This window comes from Eupeodes corollae, chromosome 2, assembly GCF_945859685.1.
Source record: "Eupeodes corollae chromosome 2, idEupCoro1.1, whole genome shotgun sequence".
NCBI lineage: Eukaryota > Metazoa > Arthropoda > Insecta > Diptera > Syrphidae > Eupeodes > Eupeodes corollae.
This window is the reverse complement of record NC_079148.1, coordinates 144,501,802-144,522,457: the sequence shown is the minus strand read 5'-3', so window position 1 is coordinate 144,522,457 and position 20,656 is coordinate 144,501,802. Positions and strand designations below refer to the sequence as shown.

General features: G+C 33.7%; 1 protein-coding gene across 1 annotated transcript in view; it reads left to right on the top strand.

The window, feature by feature from the left end:
* LOC129947904 (division abnormally delayed protein) overlaps positions 1–20,656 on the top strand; it is a 371,073-nt gene that overhangs the window by 269,935 nt on the left and 80,482 nt on the right. Inside the window, exon 2 of the mRNA XM_056058659.1 lies at positions 4,383–4,526. Coding sequence (XP_055914634.1) covers positions 4,383–4,526 — 144 coding nt within the window. The remainder of the gene's footprint in view (positions 1–4,382; positions 4,527–20,656) is intronic.

Genomic DNA, 20,656 nt, shown 5'->3' with positions numbered 1-20,656 from the left:
GAAAGCCTTTAATAATTAAAATTCAAAGTGTTGCAAAAATATATAAAATCATGATGAGATTCAGATATGTAAAGGGTGTTTTTCTTGCAGGTTTGGAATTTTGGTATGATGGAAGAAAACTTAAATTTTTTATATTGAGTTGACACGAATTTCACTTTATTCAAAATATAAGCTTGTGGCATTGAAACTATGATCTTTACAGAAAATAGTCAATTCACGATTCTTTAACTTGAAACTATGCGATTACCAAACTTTTCCATGTGTGCATCAGTCTATTCAAATTGAAATGTTCTCTTCATAGATGATCTGATTGACTATCTGCCCGGCGGAGTGGTCTTCGCGGGAGAGAGTATAAAGGCGCTTCTCTTTGCGGATGACGTAGTAATGTTTGCAAATTCCCCTGAAACTCTGCAACTCATGATCAATAGAGTACATGATTATTGCCGGTTATGGAACCTCATAGTCAATATCGAAAAATCGAAAGTAATGATTTTTAGAAAAAGTGGTGGAAGAACCGCATCAAACGAAAAGTGGAAATTCAATGGGGAAAATATTGAGATTGTCAACGATTATAAGTATCTAGGTGTCTACTTCTCGAAGAACTTGAGTATGGAGAAGCATTTTAAGGAAAAGCTCCAGAAAGCAAAAGCGGCTATCAATATCTCATGGAAGAAATGTTTTATGAACAAAAACATCGCGCATAGCAGCAAATACAAGGTATTTGAAGCAGTTGCGGAGACCATTCTGCTATATGGATCTCAGGTTTGGGGAAGTAAGAAGTTTGACACAGTGGAACAACTTTTGAGGTTTTATGTGAAAAGGATATTCCATCTACCAGCAAACACGCCTAATTATGTTATTATGATTGAGACGGGGCTATCACCGCTGTTCATAAAAACGCTTAAGCTCCAAGCGGATTATTTACTTAAGGTTATGATGATGCCGGAGACTCGACTTATTAGGAAAATCGTAGTAAAAGCTATGGAAGGTAGAAAAAGTTGGTATGCAGACTGGATGGGATTGGCACAGCGTTGTAATTTAAGCTTAAATATCAACATTGAAGATGTGGCAAGTACTAAAGGAAATTTGTACGAGATAATAGAAAAAACAGATGAGCAATATAGAGAAGATTACGTAACGGAAGCATCTGGGTCGTTGTACAGATCAATCTATAGTAGACTTAACCACAACTTGGTAAATACAAATTACTTTCACGACTCTAATAGTGTACAAAAAATTTCTACGATGGTCAGGCTTCGAAGTGAATTGCTGAACCTTAATTATATTCCCCACAGAGCAGATTTGCCATTGGAATGCAGTATATGTAACCTGGCCGAACGTGAAGATGTTATCCACTTCATTGGAAGATGCCCAACTTTAAGGGAAACGAGGAGAAGTGTCTTTGGGCACGATTTCTTATCGGAGGAAGAGGTTATTATGCAACTAAATCAGATAAATGTTCCGCTACTTTATGAGTATTGCAAAATCGCACTAAAATATAGATTAAGAATACAAAATGAAAGCTTTTAAATGAAGAAAAAATATATATAATTATGTATATGCAAATGTTCCACCTTATGCACTATTGTTGTAACAATCATTCTTGTATATAAATAAGAACCTGAAAAAAACACGACTTATTATAATTTGAGGAAAACTTGTATTACAAACTAGTAATCATACTTTATTGCCAATCTGGCAGACGGCATTTTGCCATGCTATATAAACCATTTTTGTTAAAATTTAATGTTAAAATTTAATTATGAATAAAAATACTACTACTACTACTACTACTACTACTACTACTACAAATTGAAATGTCAAAACAAACTAAAACCAAATCACTTGACAGCTGTCAAAATGGTTGCCAATTAAAGCAGTGTTGCCAACTTAAAGTTCTTTACTTCTTACTTTAAAAAAAACACCCACTGCAACAAGAATACACCATCAAGCTTTAAACTGAAGAAGAGAAAATAGGAGTGTTGAAGAAGTTTTGTTGCGGAGACACTTTATATTTCATTTAAACAGATTTTCTATTTTTAGTTTTTTATTTCTTCTTCTTCTTCAATCTTTCTCGCTTTTTCCTCTTTCTGTGCACATCTCAAGGAGGAAAGTTTTTTGCAAAAACTTTATTTTTTGATGCCAACTCTTTTAAAGATTGTGACATGCAAAAGATTGGCTTGGCATTAAAAAAAAAAAAAAAACATTCCGTCATCTTCATTTCCAAAAAAAAAAAAAGAGAAAAATATAAACTTTTCTACTGCGATTTCACAGATTCACAAGATTATGCGCCTCAAGTAAAAGATATTTTATTCTTTTGATATGTTTTAAGCGGTTAGAAGAAGTAGGTCGTATACTCGAGCACTTGACTCGTGGTATATAAATGTGAAATGTGATTGACATAAAAGTGACACACATTATGTCATTTTTGTGTGTGGTTCAAAATCAACTTCCTTATAAGAAAAAGTTTTTCTTTTGAAAAACGAAAAATATTTATAGTATTTTGATTGAAAATTTAACATGAAGTCAGTTTTTGCACATGTAAATGTGGAGCAATTTAAGTTTGATTCCTTAATGCCGTGTGTGCATCATCTATTTTATAACCTTAACTGCACAGAAAATGTCGTTTTGCTGTCAGTTTACTTTTAAATTTATTTGAACTACGGATTCACTATTCTTCGCTCACACTAGGGTCTTATAAAACAACTCCAAAAAAAAAATATATTGTCTTAAATACAGCAAACATTAATCTGTCATATTTGTCAAATCGTGAGGTGAATTTTATAGCTTTTTTCATTTTAAACTCAAAACGAAACTATTTTTCCAAATGTAAATGTTTAATCAATGAAGCAACTTAATTTTGGTTCCTTAATGCCATGTGTGCATCATCTATTTTATAACCTGTTAGTAACTGCACAGAAAATGTCACTTTTCTGTCAGTTTACTTTTAAATTTATTAAGTACTGTACGGATTCATTATTCTTCGCTCATACTAGGGTCTTATAAAACAACTCAACAAATACAGCAAACATTTATCTGTCATATCTGTCAAATTGTGAGGTGGATTTTCTAGCTTTTTTCATTTGAAACTCAAAATTAAATTATTTTTTCCAAATGTAGTCTAGTCAGTGAAGCAATTTAAGTTTGATTCTTTAATGCCATTTGAGCACCATCTATTTTGTAACGTGTTAGTTACTGTACTGAAAAATGTCACCTTGCTGTCAGTTTTCTCTAATTTAATTAAAACTATATATACTCATGACTCTAGGCTCACACTAGGTTTTTATGAGACTAGTGACATAAAGACATGAAATTTTTAAGGCGTCAAAATAAGTCGCTAACAAATATAATGTCATAAATGCAGCAAACATTTATATGTCACATCTGTCAAACTTTAAAATATATTTAAAAGCTATTTTTAGTGCAAATTCAACATGAAGAAATTGTTTGACAGCAAGCCAGGTTTTTTAGAATGAAATCAGAACTGTACAGTTGTATTATGCTGTGTTCACACTAGTTTTGTAAGACAACTTATTTTGACTTTATATTATTATTTTTACTCGTTTACACGCATATTTTTTTGACACAAATTACGTCGCCATTGTGTGAACCACGAAGTCCTTACAAAAAGGATAAAGTTTTATCCCTTAAAAATTTGTACATCTTCTATTTTAAAACTTTCAGTTTATATGCACCTGCACTAAAAAAATGTCACTTTAAACTGATTAATTAGCCTTTGATCACACCTTGAATTTTGTTAAGGTACACATTTGCTTTTGTTCACTTTTCCCTGCTTTCACAATTATTAAAAAACATATGTTAATGTCATTTCAATTTTCTATCTTTTAAAAACCATCAAGTGGGAACGAGACATAAAATAATGATACGTCAAATCGATTTTTCTGTCATAACTGTCAAATTATGAGTTGGCTTTGCTTTCTAATGGAGCAAATAATATTTGTCTTATTGTTTTTCATTCTTTATTAGTTTTTAAAATATTGTTTAAATTAATTAATTGTCAACTGTGAAATTGCTTTTTTAAGGGCTGTCCACACTTTTATTTACAAATTGGGTCATTAAATGTGTTCATTCATTCATATGTAATATTACTAATACAAATTATATTACTAATGCTACAACTATTGAGTGTTTTTTTTGCTGTATGAGAAATTTCGATGTTTTCTGTGGTTTGACAATTGAGTATGTTAAACTGTCAAACATTTGTTTCAATAACATTGAAACATTTTTCTTTCGATATGATGAAGGACCTGTCACTTAATGTCTGATTTTTTGGAAACTTTTGTCTTATTTTAGGTTTAGATTAATCTTTATTTTCTTAAATTTCCTAACTAAATAACATTTTTTTCTCTTATATTTTACAGGACCAATATGTGGTGGACATTGCTGTTCAAATGCAACCGAAACAGAATTAAAATTAAAATCAACGACTGAATTTGAACGACTATTACATCATCACACAAAAAGTTTGCGAGGCATTCTAGAATCAACGTCCAGCTCATTTCGAAGTAAGTTCACATAAATATTAATATTTCAAATTCTTATGCGAGTCTTCATAAGTTCTACAAAATGTTGTTCCCATAACACACAAAAACTTAACAATTTAAAATTCACCAATCAAAGTCTCAAAGACATTTTATAAAACGTTATTCTAATCGTTTTTGATTTGATTTTCAAAAGAAAATACTAACGATATGTATCTAAGTTCGATATTTCAATCTGATACGCCAAAATATTTTGATTTATTTCACTGCATAATATCAGAAACGATATATAAACCATCAAACGTCAAAAGCATGCAAAAGTACAGCTTATGCAAATATGAGAGAGGTAGAGAGATAACTATAAAATTGCTGTAGTTAAATTGGTCACGTTTTTTAGGAATCTATAGAAAGACACAGACTTGCCTTAAAAAATCGGATTATCTACGTTATGTTGATGTTTTCATTCTGGGATCTCTCCAATGATGGAGTCTTTGATTTGTTTTCGTTTTCTTTTTGTCTTTGGATTTGCCTTTGCCTGACTTAAATTCAAGCCTTCTTGGAATATTGAACAGCACTCAAAATTGTATAAAAATGGTACTCCTACAAACCCCCTTCCACCCGCATATTTAAACTTTTTCGTCATCTTCGATTTCAGTATATATTGCATCGTTTAAACGTCGTCGTCGTCGGTAGTGTAGAGCTCTTTGCCTCATGTGTGCACAGCTTTAAAACACACACATGATGTCACTTTAAATTAATTGGTATTCCCGACAGCAGTTTAAAAAAAGAGGAGTCTATCACGCGGCGGTCATGATGGTGATGGTAGCGGAGGAGGCGCGGCGGCATCGAGGTTCGTTCGATATATTCAATCGACATCGACACACTTAAAGTTTTTGCAAATTTTATTCAAAGGGTGTTTGTTTCTGAAATGTAGTTCGTCGAACTGGAGCTGAATGCGAGATGTTAATTGCGCTGCAGCTTGTTGCACATTATGATTATTATTGTTGTTTTTGTTGTAAATCAGTTATGCAATGAACATCAATGACTTCGTTTCGTTGCAAAAAGTAAGTTGAGGTCAGAAAAATATTTTCAGGAAGTGTCATCGTCGCCTCAGTTGCAGGCCGCCGGCCGTTTCAATGAGCTTGAATTAGCTTCCTCGTGTAGAGGTGTGTTGTTGTTTTTTAAATTAGTTTGACGTACATAATTGGTTCAAAGATTACGTTTTGAGAGAAATTTATAATCAATTTGCGATTCATAGGGCGTGGTATAGTTAGAATTATTAGAATTCTTAACGTACTGTAATTTTTTCTAAGAAAAATTGGTTACAAGGTTAAGATTTACGTATCTATGTGATTTATGTTTCTTTTATAAAAGTTTTGTATTAGGCTGGCAGCACTTTTTCGGAGTGATGATAAATTTGACAGATGACGTTTGATATTTTATAAAAATGTGTGTACGCCATAAATTTTTTCCTACTTAAGGTGACAGGTGATTGCGGTCGGCAGGGTAGGTCTCTGTCAAAAATCCCACCTTCAATGAAATTTATAAAATACTTAACGTAAAATACATATTTCCAAATAAAAGTTTGTAAAAAGCTTAGGATTTATGTACCTAATTGATTCAAAGCTCTTTTTTAAAAGTTTTCTTCTAGTTGTCGGCATCGTTTTGGAGTAAAAATTATTTTGACAGATTGCATTTGATATATGATTCGACTTTAAGAATTTGCAAAACTTAAACTTCAAAGTTAAGGTTGTGCTAAATAAAGAATAGAATATTTAACAAAGTCACTACATTTCCTAGAAAAAATTGGTAAGAAGGTCTTACGTATCTAGGTGACTTATGGCTGTTTCTCAGAAATGTTTGGTAAGCTGGCAGCATTGTTCGTGAGTGATAATAAATTTGACAGAAATCATTTGATATTTGATCAATGTGTGTTCGACTTTAACTACTTGATGAAATGTTTAACTCGAATTAAGGTTACTTACTAAGGCCTCTGTTACCATATACCGTGACAGTAAATAAATAAAAGCAAGTAAAGCTGTCGCGCCGGACAGAAATGGAATTTTTTCACTGAGTTAAGGAATCCAAGATATGGCGAGCTTAGCCTTCTTATATCAATATTGTCAACGTGACTGCACAGATCTTAACCAAACGGTCGAAATTGTCTTATAAAAAAGTGGCTTTACAATGGCAGTTAATTCGGGTCGGCTTGGTGCGTCACTGTCAAAAACCCTACGTCTTCTGGAATTATTATATTTAAACAAATAATTTTCATCGGAACGGTATGTCACTGTCAAAACCCAATATCTCCTCGAATTATTGAAATGCTTAACATCATCTACATTTTTTTACCGAAAAAATATTAACAAAGTTTTCTATTCATTTATAGAATTATTTTCTAGTTGGCAGCACTTTTTTAAGTGACATTTAAGTTAACAGTTAAGGACGCTTTTATTGTTCTCAAAATATGTGTACGACTTTAGCTTTTCAGTGAAATGGTAAAGAAGAACTAAGGTGACAGTTTATTTGGTTCTGTATGGTTAGTTGCTGTTAAATACTCAAAGCACTATAAGACCTCTATATTCCTACCAGTGTAAGTTTGTGCTCAAATTCACATGAAATATGATAGCAAAATCATGTCACCCTTCAAAAAACTCTGCAACCTGCGCAATTTTAAGCAATTTTACACTTTAATGCAAGATTGCGTGCTTCATCAGACACTGATTTTGAAGTTTAAAGAGATTAATGGAAACGAACAGACCTAAAATCACGATGCTGCTGTTGGCTGTTTCCAACGCCCTCTGTCACTCTACTTAATAATTACTTTAATTTCTTGCCGTATAATGTCTATGTTCTGTGCTAGGAAATATATATATACAATACACATATCAAACTTAAACTCATGTTATAAGTAATCTACTTAATATTGAAGAAGAAGACATATATGTATGTTCAGTGCATGCGATCATAATCAATCTTCTTTCCCAGATTGATTGCAAACTTTTGCCGTGATAGTCAGTGTAGAAGTGCAGTATGCCAGTTCCAACGCCCACTTATCCGGAGTAAATCACACAATCTCGCATCACCACGAAACCCATCACCATCAACCGTGTCACCATCACCAAAACCTTAAACCTTAAACCACACTATCCTGGTTCAGTGTTCCTCTTTTTCGCTCTTTCTCTCTCTCATCAAAAGACTGATTGGATTTTAATCTTCAAGAAGTCGTGTCATGCGACTCCAGTAATCTGGTAGTGTGCTACAGCAGCAATAGCTTTACACGGATTAGGTTTCACTGCATTCAATCAGAGTGCGCTCTGCACACCACACGGAAGCTGCTTTAAACGAAACAGAATGCTGCACTTCGTTTTCGTTCTTCACTGGATATAAAATACATATACGACTTTGTACGGGAGCTTGTATAGTGTAAAGGGTATTTGGAGCAGCAAATCTTTATCCCTTTGCTCTTCTATCAGCTTTTCTACTCGTATATGGTGTCTGTTGTCCGTACCGTTTGTCTCTGGTACTTCTACAGAAATCTCGTATTCCCTTGTATCCCGCTATAGACATCATCATGACAGTCTGTCTCTCTGATGATAGGTTGTGCTCCTTGGGTCCATCATGCTCCATGCTCCATGCCTCTATGTCCCATGTACGGGAGCCCTCGCTGACTCTGTTTCAAATGTGAAATTATCTCATAGAGATCAAATGACAGATATAGTGGCGCCACTAAAAGTTCGTTGGAACTTGGAACTAAATACAATACGAGTATAAAAATATGGTGATGGCGATTTGATATGAACGCTCAACGCTTGCTGATTTGTTTTCCTCTTTTCTTTTTATTTTATATGGGATTTCTTGCTAACGCTATTGTTTTGCTTCCTTTTTATTGTTATTTAAGTTTTCTGTTTTGTAAACTAAGTCGTCTTCATCTTCAACATCGTTTTTGTTATTGTAGTTGTTTTTGTCGTTTATGTTGTTAAACAAAACGCTGAGCTACTTCTGCTTGTTATTGTTATGCTTGGCGTGCAATATTATATGATGTGTTGTATTGTGCCCCTGTTACATTCATGCATCCAAGCCTAGACGACAGACAAATTATGAATATGCACACACAAAATGATGCATCACGCACGCATTCGAAATGTAATGTGCGCCAACTAATTTTGTATTTTGTTTCCCTCAGAAGTTTTAAAAATAAATCCACTACTGTTGGTCACATGTTTTTGCTTAATGTCACTTTTGACGTCTATTAAATACTAGACATATAATTATTTTATCGATTAATTTAGATTCTTATTTTTGACAATTCATCAAATGTGCAATTCTACAACCGTGTGAACTTGTTATTTTGTGTGACAAACTTCCACAAACGTCATTATTCACCATTTTGTTAGCAGATGATATTTCCATTTGTCAGATTTCAGTGCTTAGGATATATTTACACTACTTTTTAATGACTATAATATAAAATGAGTTTGAAATAATTTATTTTCTTAATTTTCTTCAAATTTTGTCAAACCTGTCAGAAAAAAATCTTCAAAACTTTGTCAGATTTTATAAAATTGTCAAATATGTCAGCAAAAAAGAAATGCTGCTAAAATCTCCATTGTCAGATGATTTATAACAACTATCACATGTTTTTCTTAGGATTTGTTCACACTTTGAGTGTCATATAAAATTAATTGAATATTATTTACTTGCTATTTGGAAAATCTTAGGTTAGGTTAGGTTGGAGAGGCTGTCCAGATATCATTGACGCACGTAGACTTCAAGGGTCCATTGTGATACCACTAATGAGGTTACTCATGGGAGAGTAATGAACTTAAACAAACCATTTCGTACTTTTAATAAAGTTAGAGACACGTTTTGTGTCAATCGTTGCCAGTTCACTGGTATTATTTAAGAAGGGATTACCGAGAAAGTTATTCCTTCTAATGGAGAGTGCTGGACATGTACATAGAAGGTGTTGGACTGTTTGCTCTTCCTCCTCGTCCATACAGCTTCTACAAAAGTCATTTGTGTAGACCCCTAGCCTCAGAGCATGTCTTCCTATTAGGCAGTGTCCTGTTATTACTCCAATTGTAGAGCTTATACTTTGTCTGCTCATGGATATCAAGCATTTTGACCGTTTTAAGTCTATGCTTGGCCATATTTGCTTGGTTGCTAGGCCGGTGGTACTCTGTGACCATCTAGCATTTGTTGATTTTAGAGCATATTGCTTGAGAAGATATTTGCATGTAGCAAGTGGTGTTCATTTGTTATGTTTTTGTCTAACATTAAGCAGAAGTGTTCCGTTTTTGGCAAGCTCATCGGCTTTGCAATTTCCCGGAATTTCTCTGTGGCCCGACACCCAAATGAGGTGAATATTAAACTGTTTCGTCATCTCATTCAGAGATGATCGACAATCGTGGACTGTTTGAGAGTTTGTGGAGACAGACGCGAGAGATTTAAGAGCGGCTTGGCTGTCTGAGAAGAATCGTATATCCTTACAAGATATAACGTTTTCTTTGAGCAAGAAAGTGCTTCTTTAATCGCCATTACTTCGGCCTGGAATACACTGCATTGATTGGGAAGTCTATAGGATAGACTGAGATTCAGTTGTTCTAAAAAGATACCACTTCCAACTCCGTGATCAGTCTTTGAACCGTCAGTATAGAAGTATACCGCATCGTCTTCCAGCGATCTCTCTTCTTCACAGGAGGATCTAGAAGGGATGGACACATGGAAGCTTTTACCGAATACCATTTTCGGGGGTGGTATAGTCTAAGCGATCTGGGATAGATCTGAAACTGTCTAGAATAGAAGTATGTCCAGTATTGTTACTGTTCCATTGAGAGGTGGCTCTAAGCCTCACACATGAGTTGGCCGCCACCATTTTGGAGAAGATATCAAGAGGTGTTACGTTTAAAAGCACTTCCAGTGCTGCGGTTGGTGCTCCTGTGATGCACATACCTGCTGACCGCTGGACTTTGATGTGGCAAATCTTACAATATTGTCAAATCTGTCAGAAAAAATCTTTTACAATCGAGTGTCTTCACAATTTTGTTAAAATTCAATTAAAATCGTTGTCAGATAATGTTTTACAACTGTAAAATTTCATTGCTCAGTATATCTGACAAAATTTCCATTTCCCTGTAAAATCGATTCTTTTCAATACACAAAATGTACGAAATGCCTAATAATCAAGTTAAAATTCAATCCGTGTGACGTTACTTCCAGAAACGTCACTGTCAGCAATTGTCAGGATGATGTTTGACAATTATAAGATGACATTACGCAGATATCTGACAAACTTTCCCTTTCCATATGAAAAAGGTACATATATTTTGTTGTGCCAAAGATAAATACTGACGATTTGTCCGATTAGGTAGTTTAAGTTAGCTTTAAGTTTTATTTAAGGACCTAATTTTAAGTAGTTTGTTAAGTAAAAATAAAAAAGGACCTTGATATTAGTTTTTTCTCATAATTTTCTAATAAATACAAAATAAATAAAATTAAAATGAAGTAAAATAGATCTTAGGGCCGAAAGGCATTAGTTTTAAGTGTTATAGTTTAACTTAGAGTGTCCGTATGGGACCATTAAGTTAGTTGTAAGTTATGGATAATTAGGCTAGTTTTATGAATTTTTGTCTAGCTTTAAGATAGGTTTAAGAATGAATTAATAAAAATGAATTTAAAAAAAAAAAAAAAAAAAAACGATTTGTCCGATCAAAGAATATTGTCAAAAATGTCAGCAACAAAAATGTACAATATCTTACAAACGTGTAAACGTACAATTTTGTGTGACAATGCTCCCAGAAGCAATATTTTTCCACAATTTTCATTTTTTCATAATGTTTGACAACTAACAGATGGCATTGCTCATATATCTGACAATTTTCCATTTCTCGATACAATAGGTTTCTATCTGTATTGAAAAAGGCAAAAACTGACGATCTGACAGATCTTACAATATTTTCAAACTTGTCAGTTTAAAAATTTTACAAAATGTCTAACAATCGTGTAAACTTACAACAATGTTGTTATTTTACAGAAATGTAATTTTTAGCCATTGTTAAATAATTTTTGACAACTATTAGATGTCGTTGCTTGGGATATGTTTACACTTTTTTGATTGTCATAAAATATATATTTCTTGCTCGAAAGCATAATCGAATCAGTAAACCACCTGACAATCTAATTTTAAGACTTTGAAACTAAATCTTTCCATCATGTGAACAGTCAATTTTTCTAATATTTTACTATTGGTATGTTTGCCTTTATCAGAGATCTGATAGAAATGACAGATCAGACCGTAATTTTAGATCTGACAATCACCTGTACTTAGCTTAAGTTTTCTATAAATCTAACAATAATTTTTCAACTTTTCATATTAGAAAAATAAAAAAACGATTTATTTAAAGAGTCGGAAATGATTCCAAAACCTCTTTTGACATCAATTTTTGTGTCGAAATTTAAATTTAATTGTGTTTATTAATTCATAACGTAATTTTTCAACAAATTTTCATAATTTTAAAGAAAAACTGAACCATTTTTATTTGAACGGCTTGAAAGTTCTTTTCTTTTTTGTAACGAATCCATCTTGGCTATCAAGTTCTTAAAATGTTTTGTTTTTTTAATTGAATTAAACATTTTAAAGATTTTTTATAAACAAAAATCCTAAATCTGCCGAACAGTGTTTTTACTCAAACTTGCTTTAAATGGATTCATTGAAATATCAGCTTTGAACGCACCCTTAATTGATAATCGATATATTATTATGAGATAGAGATGGTACTTTTTCCATAGTTCTGTGACTTCTTCTTGTTATCGATTTTTTTTTCTTAAATTTTCCTTTTATCGAACGTTTTTGATTTTCCATCAATAAAAAAAATTTTTTTTTCTTAAAGGCCCATTAACATACCTTTATGATCCCAAGTAAATGAAAACTATTTAAAATATATTATTTTTTATGCGCAATTGTACGTTAGTGAGTTAGTTAGTGATGTAAAGAAATGCGCGTGCAAACTTTGCACCTTTTTTGTTCTCTCCGTTTATGAAAATTATTGTTTCTTTGTTTTCGAATGTTTTGTTTTTGAAAAAAAAAATCTACATACATAATTTTTTCTTTTCTTTATTTAATAAAATGCGTCCGTTGTCGCTCGTTGCATCGTTTGTTGACGTTCATCGTCGTCATTTTATTCGTTGCATACGAGTGACTTGCTACATTATAGTATATCATCAAACTTTAAGTCTTTGAGACTTCAGACTTGGTTTATGCTGACTTGTTGAAGTCCAAAATGTCAACGAGGCGACAACCAAATGTAAATTATTATGTTTCGCACTGTTTGCGAATGAATACAAACAAGAAAAAAAAATACATAAATTGAAAGAAAATAAAAGAAATAAAAAAGATTGGATTTCTTGATGAAATACAAAAAGAAAATAATATCCTACAAAAATGAGTAATGTGTGTTTTTTATTGTATTTAATTGCAACGCACGCTTTTTAATTCCCTTGATTTTTTTCGAAGTTGACGTGTTTAGTTTGAAGTATTTAAAGTAAAGTTGGTTGACATGAGGTTTTGAAAAAAAAGAAAAATTATTGTGTTTTGCGTTCTCTTAATGTTTGCTTATGCTTTGGATGGATGTTGCGAGGTTTACATTTCCTTTTAATTTGAGTTGAGTTAAGTTTGATGACCTAAAAGTAAGGAAATCTTGAACTATTTAACGATGATTGTTTGTGTGTTTGTTTGTTGTTTTGGAAATGAAATTAAAACCGAACATCCGTCAGAACCACACCGTGCCGTCAGGGAAGCTCTCGTTAGTTTAATTAGTTTCTTCAAATTACTTTTGTAGGTACAATATCTTAGATTTTGTAAATGATGATGCCAATAAAAGTTTTGGTTTCTTAAGTGGTCTATAGATCTTTTTAATTTCGTGCGATTTGTGTTTTAGTTAAGTACCTATCTACAGTTAGTGAGATTTATATCAAAGTTCATTGGCAAAGAGGATTAAATAGGCTTAACTATGACCTTTTCACCTTTCAGGTTTGTGGATTTATGTATTTAATGGATGGCACTACAAGAAAAAACGGAAAAAATAGTATTTTTCGGATTATTGTCATATCTTAGAAAAGTCTCCACTTTTAGCGAAAAAATGCGATATTTAACGTGTTGTTTGTTGCAGATTATAAATTTTGCTTAGAATTGGTTTGCAATGGTTACAAGATAATAAGGAAACATTTGTAACCAATTTTTTTGGCACCAATAGTGTTTAAAGGATTAAAAATAAGAGTGGAGACTTTTCTACAAAATAAAAATTTTAATGTTTTATTACAATTATTTCTACAAGACGCAGTCAAATTAAGAGGAGCAGTAGGCAGGAGGGAAAATTCATAATCAGTAGTGTGATTGTTAATAATGTTAGCAGTAGAAGCAATTCTATCGGGTCATTCATCTTCCAATTCGATTTCGATTTTAAGCTTAGTAAAACACTCGCAGCGATACAATTTTTTTTATCGACCAAGCTTTGCCTGTGCAAGAAATTGACAAATCTTCCAAGAGTAATTCTTGTCTCGAAAAGTGCTTTCTCTAGTAAGCCGTTCGGATTCAACTTTAAACTGTAGGTCCCCTTCATCCCTGACAATAGTACTCGCACACACGAATGGTATAGAGTTGTACGTCACAATTGCCTAGTTCCCAACGGACTGTTACGCCACCTAATTTATAAATTATTTTCCTGTGCTTGCTTGGTTATCCTTGTGCTAAGTTTGATTCCCTTAAACTACCGTGTGTTGGAATGGTTTGTGCGTGGAACTGTCGTGTTTTCACGGTTACTGCCTCTTGCGAAAAATTAAGAAATCCTCCAAGAGTAAATCTTGCCATGAAAAGTGTTTTTTCATATTCGCCATTCGAATTCGGCATAACAACTGTAGGCCCCCATTAACCCTGACTTTACTCTCAAAAATGGATTTGCTGAGACTTTTTCTGGGCCCTAATTCTTCTCGGGCTATAGGGCACAACCTTTTTGTTTTTAATTTGCGATACATTTGTGGTGTAAATTTATTTTAATCCTAGACTTTGCTATCAAGTTTTAAGAACAATATCATGAAGATTACCGTCTCGGGAAATTGAGGTTTTTTAACCAATTTTCGCTCATTCATCCAAAACTTTTCCATAACTCTCATATTTCGGCAGGTATCACTAAAACAAGTGTTTTGGAAACAATCCAAAAAAATCGACGAAAATTTTGCACAGCGCCTTGTTTCAAGTCTTTCGTTGTTTTAACGATATTTGTACAAGTAATATTCTGTCGAATTGCTCATTTGCTTTCCCTTCCTTAACTCGTATAATATACTCCAACTCCCAGGCATGTCCTTCAATTAACTTTTGCGCTCAATTTCAAACGCATTGTCAAATATAGAGATACTTTTTTCAACTGCACATCAAGAATTGAGCATACTTTACCCAACTCTATTTCCCCATCCCGTTTTGATATTTAAAACTTTAAGACCAATGTGTACCGGTATTCCCACTTTTTCTAACGCTCGCACTGTGTTTAAACATTAAATTTGTTAATAATAAAAACAAACAAAAATTTAGTCGGTATCTCGCCTATAACTTGGGAAGAGTTGGTTTTGAAAGCTTCAAGAATTCGGTAATAATAGAAGAAAGTTCGGTTTCTTACATAGCACTAAGGAAAACGTATAATCGTGTTCGTCAATTAACGTCGCTCATCTTCTCTTGCAATGAAACTATAATAGGGTTTTGTACCAAATTGTTTTGGAACCCTATATCGTCTAAAACATGATCTTCAACCGCCGTCCAAAAAAAGCTGTGAGATACGTTCAATGGCTCCCTATGGCGAGAAAAATGATAAGTTTGTATCGTCAGAAACAGTTGCTCTTAAAGCAGCAATATAAATATTTCGAATAAGCATGTTCAACAATGATGCACAGACCTTACGACATCACCAACGCTTCCACTCTCTTCAAATTTCCGAAGTCAGTCGACAAATCGAGCATAATCACCGCTTTTAAATAGTCACTGGTCGATTTCTAAACATTTCATTATCTTAAATGCCAGAAATTCAAATGATATTTCAAATGATAGCTAAGTTTGACAGGTGTCAAATGACAGCACTTCCAACTTGAATCCAATGTTTCAAAAGAAAGCCATTTGAATCCAACGCTTGAAATGACAGCCGAATTTAAAAGGTGTCAAATGCCAGCGGTACATTTGAAACAAACATTTCAAATGAAAGCTAAGTTTAACAGGTGTCAAGTGCCATCACTATTAACTTGAATCCAACGTTTCAAATGACAACCTAGTTTGAAAGGTGTCAAATGCCAGCGGTACCAATTTGCAACCAACATTTCAAATGACAGCTAAGTTTGACAGGTGTCAAATGTAAGTGCTACCAACCTAAAACCAACTAATAAGTTAGCGACTGTTTATTGTAGTAACTTAAGTTAATCAGAAATTGTAATAGCAGTATTAAAGTTGCCGCAGCAAGTTATAATTTAAAAGTTAATACAAAATTTATCAAAAATGCAGCTTTTCATCAAATATCCAAAATGTACACAAATGTATAAAAGTTTTTAAATCAACATTAAGCTTCCGCTCATTGTCAACATAAAACGACAGAAGAAGAAAAAAAAGAACTCAACCTCTTTTCAAATGATGAGGGGTGGGGCTTTATATAGAAAATAGAACTTTTGAGTAAGGTCTACCTACCAACCTACAACATCATGTAATTGGTTGGTGCTATTCTTAAATCCTATTAAAAACACAATCCACTGAATGATTCTCTTCCATCTATACAACGAGTACATCAAAATAGTATATTCAAAGTTATAGTCGTAGTCGTAGTCATAGTCGTAGGTAGGTACCAAACTCTTAGTGAAGTCAACCCAAAACCACCCTCAAAATCCGTTTAAACTTATTGCCACTATGTAAGTTTTTTTCTCATGTCTCATTCATTCGTTAGTTCGTTCGTCGTCAGTCTTCTGTTCTGGGTTCTGTGGAGTAATCTCATGTCGTCTTTCATATGGAAAACTAGGTTGAGCACATAAATCACTCACTCATCATGAATGGCACACTGCCTGCTGCCAGCCGAGCCTGCCTTCCTGCCTTTCTCTGTCCATCATTTATACACCATACCCTACACCATCAGGGCCTTCCGTAAACAACTCTTCTCACAAAAACCCCATCAGTCCCATCATAGGAGAGACCTGAAGGAAGCGTATATTTGCATCCCTAGCACCTAATCTGATTAAATATTCTATAGCCAACTTCATTGTATTATCATAAGCTTTTTTACCCACCATTCACCCACCACTCCGCACTGCACTACCGACTGCAAAGTTGTCCTAGTTGTTCATATCCGTATTACCTACTGCGTTCCTTCCGAAATATATTTGGAGTTGAACACCCCTTAATCCACTTATGCTGATGTTGATGTTCGTTCGTTGAAAAACTGCAAAAAAAAAAGAAACGATATTTCCAAACAATTGCCATGCAAGCCCATCACTATACAACTCTACACTAGCAGCGTTTTGTTGCTGACGTGATGTTTTGCCAAATTGACTCCGGTACAATAATAACGGTATGCCATGTTTAGTTTCCTGCCTTTAACTGTGTCTATATTATGTTTAACAACAACACAAAATGAAGGCGTTTACACTTTAGCGGCGGTAGTGGCATTGGCGAGTCCGGAAGTGCATTCATCCGACATATTCTTCGATATCTCTCTTAGAACGTCTCGGGCCATCACAAAACTGTCTCCTCGTCTTTTTCTTTGCCGTCGAATAAGTTTCTTTTTTTTAACGTAAGTATGTTTGCATCCTGTTTTTATTTCTGTTTGTAACTTTGGACTTTCGTCTCGTCTTTGTCTTTTCTCCTCCTTCAAAAGTCAAAGTAAATTAAAAAAGGATTTATATGCACTAAAGTTTGAAGTTCCTTCACTTATTTCTCTCCACTCCTTCTTCTCCATCCAAATGAAGGAAGAAGAGAAAAATAACTGCATAAAAACAACGATAAAAAAAAGGAAGCAAAGAACTTGAATTCGATGAAATTTGAATTTCAAATTTTTCTATATATTCGCGCGCAGCACCCCAATGGCTGCTGCCATTACCTTCGTTGTCTCCGTCGCGTCGTTGCCGTCATTGGAATATGATGACGGACAGGCGACAAGGGACATCCCGTCCGCCTTTCAGTTTCACAGTTTTCATGGAGATGTCAGATCGTTATAGCCGACAAAACTAGAGAGAGTTAGGTGTATGAATGACAAACCTTTAGAGTGAACTTGCTCAGCCGAGAGCACAATTTGACACGACCTCTGCCGGCAATTTGAAGAAAAACAATATAACGAGTGATGGCGTAGCGTTCGTTCGTTTGTTTGTTGTTTCTCTTGCTTTTTCTTCTTGTTTTTTTTTTTTACATTCAGGTGTAATAAAGCCATATAGTTCTAAGAGGAGGGTTGGTAGTCCTGAATTTAACAACGCCGCCGAGCTACGAGCGTCTCTATTTATGGAAAACGTAGAAATGGAAGGTTGACACAATTCTTTCTAGGGGCAGGTGATACTTTGACAGTTCTTCTTTTTGTTTCTTGATTTTTTTTTCTTTGATGATGGGTTGGTGGGTTATAGACTTTTAGGGTACGTTGCCATCGTCGACATCGTTGTCATTCCAGGTTGGTCTTGGTATCAGTCAAAGGCAATTGAGTGAATTGAAGAAGTTTGTAGAGTATTTTTTCCGCTATCTTGTTGTTTTTTTTTCTTTGTTTTGTTATCGCTATGTCCCTATTTTATGGGACTTTTCTTGCGCATTTAATATTACAGCAGCTGATGTTCTATTTTCTCAGCTCCCAGGTGGAAAAAAGTTTTTGTTTATGAAGTTTTTCTCTTGTTATGCAAGGCAAATGACAATAAGGGCATCGTTGTTGTTTAATGAGAATTATTCATATAAACAAAAATAAACAAAAGAAATTTTGTATATTAAACTTTCAATTTTGCTCGCATATATAAAACAAAAACGAAATAAACGAGGCGCCAAAAAAAACCATTTGAACTTATTTATTGAATTTTATAGGTCATCAATCTAAAAATCTATAAGTTCTCCTTTATTTTATCAAAATCTATTCAAATTCAAATGAAGCTTCTCAAAGGCGATGGATGGTGGTAGTGCGGTCGGTAAGGTGGTCGGTAGTGTAGTCAAATTAACATTCTTCTGAAAAAAGCACTTAAATCTCCGTTAAATCTCTCCTCACAACTTGAACAATAGAAGTCTATAAAAAAGTATTTAATAGCTCTAGGTCTTTAGAATGAAATAGTATCTAAAAACTATTTTAGAACAATACGTATAGGCGATAGAAGCCTGAAGTCCCTCCTCCACAAGCATTGCCCCGAGCTTGCATGCAAATTACCTGCTGTCATTTTAGCAAATGTCATATCCATATATCTACCTTATCGACGACGTTTAATCCTCTGTTTGTGATAATTTATCTTCCAAAAACATAAATATTAATTATATTGTGTTGTTATTCTGCGACATTTAGACACAAAAATTAAAGAAGAAATAAAAACATAATCCTCTCCTTTGATACGCTGTGCGAAGCAGTTCGTCGTCGCTATCATTTTTGATCTTAAAGAATTAATTCAATTTATCGGGCTTCCCAATGATTATTATTATATTATTATCATATCTCGATTAAAATTACCATATTTTACGATTTAATTCATTGAATATGCTTCGTCTTAATGAACACAGCTAATTAATCTGGTATGGTGGTGGTAGGTAAATAACTCCTCCGCTGTTATTTTATCGGGGATTCCGATCTCTTTTTCATCATGACGGACTCATATGGACATTGGATTGGACATGGTTGGAGTTTGGAGAGTCGGAAGATGGAAACAACATCATGCATAAGTAACGAGCTCGAGTTGGAGAACGAGTGGTGTTTCGGGTTTTTGGGAGAGCTCACACTTTAGTTGAGTCTTGAGTGGCTCTCAGCTCCCATATGGCGACGATGATGGTGCACCTGCATGTAAAGGGTGCCTTTTTTTGAATTGGAATAAAATAAAGATTTTCCTTTATTCCATAAATATAGTCTTCCGGGATTATAGTTTTAATGTCATTTCTGGCATATGATTGTCACGCTTATTCGGATGTAGCTTTAAGGTATAATTTTCTACGACTTTTTCCAAAATTTGTGGCCGTATGTTGACAATAACGCGGCTAAAGTATTCTTCCTGTTCAAGTGTCAGTCTGTTCCTATTGAAATGTCAAACCAAAATAAAAATTGTTTCCTTGACAGCTGTCAAAATGGCTGCCATTTATAATAGTGTTTCCAACTTAAAGTTCTTTACCAAAAAAACTAACACCCTTTTACAATACCAACAACGACGACTTTACTAATCTTAATCCCTCCACACAATGTTTTATTGGAGCAGTGTTTTTCGTTCACTGGTTTGAAACTTCAAACCACAACAAAGAACCTAATTTGAGTTCTTTTTAAGTTCGTTATTTTTATTAACAGTCGATGTCTTAATTTATTAAACACAAATAAAAAAATGTTGCTGCGTATATTCAACCGGAATCCTCTTAACTTAGGTTTTATTTTTATTTCTTTGTCTTTTGGGTTGAAACCGACCCGACACATGGACGGACAACTCCATGGACCCAAACATCGACAGCGACATCGTTAACTAAATTTATTACGCCCACTCTATAGAGAGTTAGTTCTGTTTCGGATAAATATCAAGTGTTTATTGATTTGATGGAAATTTTTATAATGGAACTCTTAATAAAAGTTATAATGTTATGTGTAACAAAAATAATGGAAAGTAGTATAAAGTTACACGATTATGCAAAATAGTTACAAATTAAAGATAAGAAAGCTCTTTGGAGCGAAAGTTTGAAACTTGAACTACTTAAGTATTGTGTGGATGATATCATCGATTAAGAAGTCGTTAAGCATTTTCCAAAATTAGAACGTTTATAAGTTAATTCGTAAAGTGACAGGTGTCGTTCTCGTCACACTTTTATTTTATTCTGGAGGAAGACATACAAAATATTATGGTTTTTGAAGCTTCATAACTTTAAATTATAATAGAAGACAGAAATATTGACGGAAAAAAAACTTTTTTATCATCAAAATCTGGTAAATAGT